This window comes from Oncorhynchus clarkii, chromosome 30 (assembly GCF_045791955.1).
Source record: "Oncorhynchus clarkii lewisi isolate Uvic-CL-2024 chromosome 30, UVic_Ocla_1.0, whole genome shotgun sequence".
Taxonomy (NCBI): Eukaryota; Metazoa; Chordata; class Actinopteri; order Salmoniformes; family Salmonidae; genus Oncorhynchus; species Oncorhynchus clarkii.
The window spans coordinates 9,285,923-9,296,121 of record NC_092176.1 but is presented as its reverse complement, the minus strand read 5'-3'; the positions used below and the strand labels follow the sequence as shown (position 1 = coordinate 9,296,121).

Here is a 10,199-nt window from a genome sequence, read left to right as displayed (position 1 = left end):
TTTATTTATTTATATTTGTCTCAGCAGAGATCTAAACTTCTACTCATTTCAGTCTGAAATCGTATGTTAATAGTTTGTAAGAGATGCATTTGTAGTACTTTTTTTTCTTCCAGCACTTTACATTCACACTCGGTAATAACAGGGTAATAACTATGTTTTAACTACAGTAGTAGTTACCAATGTAGTTTCCCCCCCCAATCCTTTCCTGTCATCCCAATTAGCCCATGGTTTGTTAATCGGAAGATGGAAGCTTCTATGTAAGAACGCCGAATCAGTGCTGGAAAATAACCACATTACCTGTTCGTCTTTAGTTCTGTACTGTTAAATCCATTCCCCATGAAATTGTCACGTGGCCTTATTTAGTGTAAAGTGTCTTAGAGTGTTCAAGTGACAAAACAAAGCCCAGTTCATAATCAGAGGTTTCTTTATTGATAAAAAATATATGACAAGATTTGACAAGTGACATTCGGTGACGTGCTCTAACTTAACTAAAAAGGAAAAAGACGGCTCAAAGACCGAGTTATTGGTCGGCTCGGGGCAATTTGGTGTCACTTTACACAAAATAAGGCCACATGACACGTTTACGCAGCATGGATATAATAGTAGAACCAAAGAGAAATGGGTGATGTGGCATTTTCCTGCACGGATTCAGCGTTATTACATAGAAACTACCATCTCTGTTTCCAGACACAAAACCATTAGCTAGTTAGAAAAGGGTTGGATGCCGTGTTATCGGGCTGTTTTCACCAACCTGGAAGGTACAAAGAGCTACCGTTTTGCTATTACAACCAATAAAATACAAGAGTTACAACATATGTCTACGAATCTCTATGCCAGATAAATCAGGTTTTATATGCTTACTTATGGGAGATTTACAAAAGCAAACACACACACACATTTACAGAAATACACCGTCACTATCCATTGGCAATGACAACGACAAGACAGTATGTACTATAAACCACACAATTAGCATTCCAACGGATCTCAAACTACTGGACTGTTCAAATAGATCACATACAGTGTACAAATGATAGATTATACCAAAAACATTGTCTTTCTCTCGAATTGGACCAGAATAACCAGTGGGATGCAGTTTATATGATAAATCAATGATTCCAATTGATGACAAAGTTAACCGTTTGTGCATGCAAACTTGTTTCGGATTAGGTGCTGTCCCGTCTAAATGGTGATGATAATTTTGGTCAACCTTGAGCACTGTGAGAGCTGTTTTAAACAGAAAGTGACTCCCTGTTTTGTCTAATAGCATACAATAGTATGTGGGTCGTTGCTGAGAATTCCCAGTCGGTCCATAGAGAATTTCGGTGGAAGTCCCACTGAAATACTTGAATGGTACCGTACAGCAAATCTTAGGAGTTCTTCTGTGAGATTTTGATAGTTACAGCCTTGACCTCTGTGTACTCCCGGAGGGCATACTCCCCTCTGAAACCCAGACACATGGTACAAACAATAAGGAAACTAAGATAAACTAATTGAATAAATTAATGTTGGTCTTATTCTAGAAATCTGGAAATCTGGAATCACTCACAGTTCTCTCCCATTCCCGGACATCTTAAACCCTCCGAAGGGACATTGGGTACTCATGGCATTGTAGCAGTTCACCCTATGATAAAGAGGAAATCAAAGGCCCAGTTCAAATACCTTTGAAATACAAAATCTGGCAGCGTAAATTCATTCGAAACATTCCTTCAACAATGTGCGTTATACGGATGTGATTATTGAACTAGATTTGAGTAAACTGAATAATCCATAACTAATCACGTCTTTATAATCTACAGTGTTGAAGAGGTGTTTCATATGAAATCACGCTGCCAGATTATAATGAGGTTTACAGAATTTGCACAGATCTGTGCTCTTTTGCCAGATGAAAATGCTGCCCGAAATGGTCAAAAGCTTTTGGCGGTGTCCATACATACCACACCATGCCGGCCTGTAAAGCTGAGGACACGGTGAGGGCTTTGTCGATGTCATTGGTGAAAACTCCGGCAGCCAGGCCGTAATGGGTGGCGTTGGCCCTCTGAATTACCTCATTCACGCTGCGAAAACGCATGATCTGCTGCACTGGTCCAAAGATCTGAGCGAGAGAAGAGAGAGAAAGAGAGGAGGGGGAGAGAAAGAGAGTGAGACAGAATTTGTGCATTCTCATGCGTGCACGTATGTATGTGTGTGTGTGTTTACCTCTTCTCTGGCAATACGCATGTCGTCGGTGACGTTAGAGAAGACAGTGGGCTGGATGAAGAGGCTGTTCCGGTTCCAGGGCCCACCCCCACACTCCAGTGTGGCCCCTTCCTTCTTCCCACTCTCGATTAGCTCCAGGATCTTATCAAACTGCTTCTGATCTATCTGCACCAACAAGGAGAACATCCGACAAATCATCACCACACAAGCTTTGACTGTCATTCTAAAAGTGTTCATATGAAAGCCTCACATCTTGCGACTTTGATATTAAAACTCACTCGACTGTCCTGAACTCACTCGACTGTACTGCTATTGTTATCCATTTGAGGAATAACAGTGTGTTCTACCACAATACCTTACCTGTGGTCCCTGGTCCACTCCTGGTACCAGTGGGTTTCCCAGGACCTTGTTACGGGCCTTTTCCGCGCTACGACAAACAAACTCCTCATAGATGGAGTCCTCCACAAACACCCTGGAGCCAGCCAGACAGCACTGGCCCTGGTTGAAGAAGAGACCACTGTGGGCCTGTTCCACTGCATACTCCACTACAACACACATACACACTCATGTTATGTTCATGAACACTTACTTGTATACACATACACAAACTCAACGCATCCCAAAAACATATACACAGAAACACACACAGACAAGCATACGTATGCACAAACACACACACACACGCACACACTCACACTTACAGTCACAGTCTGCGAAGACAATATTGGGGTTCTTGCCGCCCAGCTCCAGAGTGACACGTTTCAGGTTGCTGTCACCAGCAGCCTTCTGGATGAGTTTCCCTACCTGGAAACCACCACAGGAAAAAATGCTCAATTAACAACATAACTAATACCAAACCCCCCATCCTATCTGGTAACCATTCACACCAAATGGGGATGGCACTGGGCTATTGGTTTAGGAGTCAGAATCTGGACCAAACAGAAAGGATATTGTGAATTAAGGTTTGGGTGATCAGTGACATGTGTCATGATTGAAAGTGAATGGGTCATTCTCTGAATACGTACAGCAGTTGATCCAGTGAATGCTATTTTGTCAATGTCCATATGATGAGCAATGGCACTGCCTGCTGTTGGACCGTATCCTGGCAGCACGTTCACCACGCCCGGGGGAAAACCAGCCTGGACACACACACACACACACACACACACACACACACACACACACACACACACACAGACAGACAGAATGAAAGAGACCAACACTACATGATCTTATTAACTCAGGTCTATATTTTTAAAATGTCTGATTTTGGAATCATTAATTATGGACGTGCCTCAACAACATTATGCCATTAGCTAGTTCTACCAGCTCTCATAGTCTCACTTCAGAATTAGATGTTCATCCATGTTTCTAAATTGTCAAATTACGAAGTTCTTCCAAATGTCAAATTTCAAAGTGTTTAAAACCTTTTGTGACTAGGGGGCAGTATTTAAATTTTTTGAAAAATAACGGGTAAACGTAGTAAACGGGATATTTTGTCAGGACAAGATGCTAGAATATGCATATAATTGACAGCTTAGGATAGAAAACACTCTAAAGTTTCCAAAACTGGAAAAATATTGTCTGTGAGTATAACAGAACTGATGTTGCAGGCGAAAGCCTGAGAAAAATCTAATCCGGAAGTGCCTCATGTTTTGAAAGCGCTGCGTTCCAATGCGTCCCTATTGAGCAGTGAATGGGCTATCAACCAAATTACTCTTTCTCCATATTCCCAAAGATGTCTACAGCATTGTGAAATAGTTTTACGCATTTATGTTGAAGAATACCCGTAAGCGGCCACTTGCGCAATGCAAGTGGTCACCTGATGGCTCCCATAGTGACTCTCACGTAAAATACAGAGGTAGCCATTATTCCAATCGGTCCTACTGAAAAACGAATTGTCCCGACGGGAATATTATCGAATAGATATTTGAAAAACACCTTGAGGATTGATTATAAACAACGTTTGCCATGTTTCTGTCGTTATTATGGAGCTAATTTGGAATATTTTTCGGTGTTTTTGTGACTGCAATTTCCGGGCAATTTCTCAGCCAAATGTGAAGAACAAACGGAGCTATTTCGCCTACAAAAACAATATTTTTGGAAAAAAGGAACATTTGCTATCTAACTGGGAGTCTCGTGAGTGAAAACAACAGAAGCTCATCAAAGGTAAACGATTGCTTTTCTGATTTCCGTGACCAAGTTACCTGCTGCTAGCTGGACAAAATGCTATGCTAGGCTATCGATAAACTTACACAAATGCTTGTATAGCTTTGGCTGTAAAGCATATTTTGAAAATCTGAGATGACAGGGTGATTAACATGGTGATTTCACATAAGGGTAAAGAGCGGGGCCAGATTAAAACGGGGGGAAAAACACACTTCATCCTTGAGGTTGAGGGTGAGTAATAGTCGTTGAGTTAAGCACAACAGTGTGCGGCTAATGTGTTGTGAGAATACCTCTGAAGTATTAGAGGTGGATGTGCGTGTTCACATGTGTGTAGTCTACCTCTTTGATAAGGCAGGCCATGTGCAGGGCTGTTAGTGGTGTCTGTTCAGCTGGTTTGATGATTACAGTGTTCCCACAGCACAGAGCTGGAGCGATCTTCCAGGCAAACATCATCACAGGGAAATTCCACTGAGTTCAGAGGAGCAAAGGTATGGGTTATATGAGAGCTGAGGACACACGTGCATGTGCACGCACGCGCGCACACACACACACACACACACACACACACACACACACACACACACACACACACACACACACACACACACACACACACACACACACACACACACACACATGGGGATTTACTTACTGGAATGATTTGTCCACACACCCCAATGGGCTCGTGTCGTGTGTAGGTAAAATACTCTCCATCTGAAGACAATGGCATGTAAAGGAATTTGGGCAGTAAGACTGCTGTTCTGGCCTTTGAAACTATTTCATAATTGTTACAGTACCAGTCAAAGGTTTGGACACACCTACTCATTCAAGGATTTTTCTTTATTTTTACTATTTTGTACACTGTAGAATAATAGTGAAAACATTAAAGCCATGAAATAACACATGGAATCATGTAGTAACAAAAAAAGTGTTAAACAAGTTTTTTCAAAGTGGCCACCCTTTGCCTTGATGACAGCTTTGCACACTCTTAGTTTCTGGTGGCTACTTTGAAGAAACTCAAATCTAAACTATATTTTGATTTGTTTAACACTTGTTTGGTTATAACATGACTCCATATGTGTTATTTCAAAGTTTTGATGTCTTCACTATTGTTCTACAATGTAGAAAATATTAAAAATAAAGAAACACCCTTGAATGAGTAGGTGTGTCCAAACTTTTGACTGGTACTGTATGTAAATACAATTGTTGATACACATAATTTAATACATATATATATATATATATATATATATATATATATATATATATATATATATATATATATATATATATATATATATATATATATATACACAATATATTCATGTCAATCGGGTGGATATGATCTCATATTTGGGAGATGGTCAAATTAAAGTGTTTGTGGATTAACTCACCTACAGGAATGGTTTTGCCTTGTATCTTGTCGGCCCATCCTCCATAATAACGCAGGGTTTTAACAGTGGCCATTAGATCCACAAAGTATGCCATGAGGAAGATCTTCCCTGAGTCAAGAGCCTCCAACGTCTGAGTACATATACATTAAACAGAACTCCTCAGCAACATCTAGCAAATGCATAACAAATATTGAGCCCAGGTATGGGACATGTGGGACATATGGTTGTTGAGCACTTGCAGTGTTAGACTGTGTGTGTGTGTGAGTTCCTCACAGCCAGTCGGAGGCGATCCCTCTCCACCAGGTCAGCCAGCCTGTTGAGCAGCAGCCCTCTGTCGGACGCATCCATGCATCGCCATGGAGACCCCAGCTGGAAGGCTGCCCTAGCACTCTGGACCGCCTTGTCCACATCCTCCTAGGTATGAAAGGAAAGTTAGGCACACACATCCACAAAGACAGGCACACTTCCGAAGGTCACACAGGCACGCAAACAGACACAAGCGCACAAACACAACCCCTCTTTCTCTCTCTCTCTTTCTCAACCGTACTCAAAGAACCATACACAAAAAACATTTATTGATTGATTGTTTGACTAATTGACAATGTCACTCACGGTGTCTGCCTCCTCTACCTCACACAGCAGGTCTCCAGTGGCAGGGTTGTGAACTGGCATCTTCCGTCCACTGCAGGACTCATGCCACTCGTTATCAATGAATATCTGATCTCCCCAAATCACAGAAAGACACAACAGCAAAACAGATGACGTTAGTAAAAACCTCACTAATGAAAAGGCCTTGCACACAGACCCAACAAACCCCAAGCTGGTGCTGTACACTGAGTGTACAAAACAAGAATGACTCCTTCCTAATATTGAGTTGCACCTCCCCTTTGCCCATTCACCCTCTGAATGGCACGCATACACGACCCATGTCACACTTAAAAATCATTCTTTATGCTGTTCTCCTCCCCGTCATCTTCACTGATCGAAGTGGATTTAACAAGTGACATAAGTAAGTGATCATAGCTTTCACCTGGATTCACCTGGTCAGCCAATGTCACGGAAAGAGCAGGTGTCCTTAATGTTTTGTAGACTCAGTGTATACTGTACACTACACACAAACACTCCTGTGTCAATGAACTCCTATCCTGATTCTAGATCTGTTTGCGTTGTCTTGCCAACTATGGGAATTGACATGCCAAAACATAACAAAACAGTGACCATGGGAGTTGGCTATATAGAGAAAACAGATCTGGGACCAGGCTAATGAATGCCCTTCCCTCCTGTCATCCATGACCACGGGCCTCTGGCAGAGAGCATAGTTTTCCATTTCAGGGAACAGACTCCATAACAATGAGTTAGATTTTTATCCTCAGTAGAGCATGTTTTATAGCTTTGTCCTGACCAGATCTCTGTTTAATGTATAAGGAAGATTAACCTTGGATTAAATCCTTTCACTTGATTAGATGCATCTGAGTGTTGTTGGTAAGTCAATATATTAAAGTAATAAATCGTGGTAACTCTACTGTAATAAACTTTCTGATAAGATCACAGTAAACAGTTTACTGACTTCCTCTGCTCCTGGGAACCGTCTTGCCAAAGGGATGTAAATACCACACTTATTCTACTACATCTCCAATAGACAGACACACACGCACGCACGCACGCACACACACACACACACACACACACACACAAAGTATTCATGAAGAACTATTAATGAAATATGCCATTATAAATCAAATGCATCAGCGCATGGAGATGTTTAGACGGCATTTTGTAGCTGAAGATTTAGAGAGGGGACATCTGGAAAAAGACTGGACTTCACAACATACTGTGTGATATTCACTGTAGCAAAAGCTTTTTCACCACCCAATATACTACAAAATACTCCTAAAACTAATGATGCATAGATGATTTTAGCAGAAAAGTACTCCACAAAATTCAACACTTAAAACAAAAAGCAAAAGAGAATACATAACCTACACAAACATAATGACATACTACATTAGCTATAAAGATTGTTCCAGCTGACCTTAGTGTACTGGACCTCCAGGTTAGGGACGGGCATGGGCATGGTCTGTTTGGCTGGCCCGGCGTCTCCGTGGTCCGGATCATGGTCCTGGTGGTTCTGGCAGTTTCCTGGCTCGGAGCTCATGTTGCCCTGTTTTCCTACTGGGACAGCGAAAGGTGAAATTGTATGACACTGGGCTGAACACATGCCCCTCTCCCATCCCACCTACCGTCTCCTGCCCCTTCCTCTCATTGAGAGGCACTGATTGGACAATAGGCAAACCTGTGGAAGGGGGTGATTTGCATTGTTCAACCTGATTGGAGGGATGGTGAGAACCTGTGAGAACTTCACAGTGACGGGTTCTATCAAAGAGACGTGGTTGGTGGACATTTAAGTAAATCAAACCGACCAATCAAGTTTCCACACTACGAAAAGAGAAAGGCAACACACGAAAGTAAAAATAACACAGTAAAATCTACTAAAAGCAATACAAGCAATGTGTGTGCCCGTGTGAGCGCGCATAGTACTCGCAAGAGCAAGTGTGCAAACATTGTCATCCCTATGTAATTGTCTTCCCTACAGAATATACCATATGAAAATTGTGCCAAATGAGATATTGGCATCTGCTACTGCCTCACACTAAGGGGGCAGAGGTCGCGACTGGCACCATAAAGTCGGGGCTGGCGGTGCTGGCTCCAGAGCCCTGATCTCATCTCATTAGGCTACCGAGGGAACCTGAGGACAGCAGGGTCATGTTTATTAGGCACTAAATTAAACAAAACAGAGTGAAACATGGAGGAACTCCCTGGAAAAAATGCTGATTTTTGTTTTCCATTGCAAAGGGTTTTAAAAATGTTTTCAGTCCACTTTTTCAAACATCATTATCGTGTCACTTTTGGCATCACATGGACTGAAACAGGGAGGGACTACCTGTTGTGTCTCCTAATGAACACAAAACTGTTTAGTTATTGGACACGAATGACAAATGTTTCTTGTCGGACAGTAGTTGGCAAATATGTTGATAGAGCTGGTTTTTTTGTGACCCACATTTTTTTACGACAAGAAAACTGGACTATTTTAGTGACCCAGGATTTCATTGCTAGTCATGTGTGTAACATGTTCAATTTAACAATTAGTTAAAATTGTGTCTTAAAAAAGTTTACTTGGGAAAAAAATACTTTAGAAACAATGCATCGTATTGACATTGTGTTTGCATGAACATTACTCTGATTGTGACTGATTTGTAACTGATTCTGCATTTTGAAGCACTACTTGAGAAAGACACAGAATTCAAAATGTATTAGCCTATTATATTTCATGGATAATATTTCACAGCAGTCGTTTTCGTAATCGGCTGACATTCTTATAAAATCAAAGTCACATTTACAGAAAATGTATCCATTTTCATGTACTCCTGAAGAAAAAAGTTATTTTTCTGTCTTCACTTGATGTGAAAAGTATTTTTAGTTTAATTTTAAAATGAAATCCAAATGGTTTCTAAATCCAAACTTTATACCAAACATAATTATGGTATGTCAATAAAAACAGGTTATTTACACAAGAATAATGTACATTTATTATAACTTAATTAACCTTGACTTGTGACGTATGGCATTAGCAGACTGTGAGAAACAAATAAATGACTGGACGCAGTGGAGCTGAGTTTGGCTGTCTTACCTGTGCATGCAGATGGTGCACCTGCAGATTGAACATTCTCAACTCCAATCACCGGCATGTCTTCAACTCTCTTCACTGCAGCCCCAAATTTGAGAAAGGCAAAAGTACCCAACGCAGACCCACCACCCTTCTTATATAGTTGCACTCACTGGTAAAAAAAAAAATATACCCACTTCTTACTGGGACCAACAGAGAACCACGTAGCTGTCGCACCCACCAGGGACCCACGCCTTTGGGCCCATACGCTTAATCACTGTTCAAACTGAACCAATCCCTAATTTCCACTTTACACACCACGCTTGTTGTACACTGGCCGCGAGGCAAGCACGCATACCGCTCAGCTTCCATGACCGTGAAATGCAGCATGTCATTTTTTGATGTGAGAGCCACCTCTTGTCTTTCCCCGTCACCTTTGCATTGGTCCAAACCACTTATCTCTGCTGAAAGGGAAATTTAAAAAAGGGACTAGTTTTACACCACTTTGGGATATTGCACGCCCGATTTGGAGGCGGTGAACGTAATAATTGGGAAGATTTTAGCTTTGATAAGGGCCCCCTGCTGTCCCGCTGTCTCCCAGGAACAATACCATCGCATAACTGTGTCTGGTGCGGCTCTATTTTGGTGTAGCCTGTCTGGAAAGACGCAAAGTCCTTTGAAAATGACCCCTGGGCTTAGACAACATAACCTTGGTAATTAACCCTAGTTAAATAATGAAAAGCACAGCGGAGCTGCGTTTTGGAGTGTTGTAA

General features: G+C 41.5%; 1 protein-coding gene across 2 annotated transcripts; it reads right to left on the bottom strand.

Annotated features, from left to right (window-relative positions):
- Positions 1-9: 9 nt before the first annotated feature.
- Positions 10-9,515, bottom strand: LOC139389336 (aldehyde dehydrogenase 1A1-like). 2 transcript variants are annotated; one of them, XM_071136008.1, is made up of 14 exons: positions 9,451-9,515; positions 7,795-7,934; positions 6,375-6,479; positions 6,036-6,176; positions 5,763-5,892; positions 5,021-5,082; positions 4,708-4,836; positions 3,225-3,338; positions 2,901-3,003; positions 2,560-2,744; positions 2,200-2,364; positions 1,938-2,095; positions 1,550-1,624; positions 10-1,443 (listed from the first exon to the last, which is right to left on the bottom strand). In XM_071136008.1, the coding sequence occupies exons 1-14, from the start codon at positions 9,506-9,508 to the stop codon at positions 1,371-1,373; spliced, it is 1,638 nt and encodes a 545-aa protein (XP_070992109.1). In that variant the 5' UTR covers positions 9,509-9,515; the 3' UTR covers positions 10-1,370. The 2 variants fall into 2 exon arrangements, with proteins under 2 accessions (XP_070992109.1, XP_070992110.1); XM_071136009.1 differs by having other exon boundaries at positions 7,795-7,931; positions 9,451-9,507.
- Between the last annotated feature and the right edge of the window lie 684 nt (positions 9,516-10,199).

Excerpts from the sequence above, each read along its gene's own strand:
- LOC139389336 (XM_071136008.1), bottom strand. The coding sequence starts at position 9,508 with ATGCCGGTGATTGGAGTTGAGAATGTTCAATCTGCAGGTGCACCATCT. Across the intron at positions 5,893-6,035 it reads GGGATCGCCTCCGACTGGCT|ACGTTGGAGGCTCTTGACTC; the intron begins GTGAGGAACTCA and ends ATATGTACTCAG. Across the intron at positions 1,625-1,937 it reads TTACAGGCCGGCATGGTGTG|GGTGAACTGCTACAATGCCA; the intron begins GTATGTATGGAC and ends TCTTTATCATAG.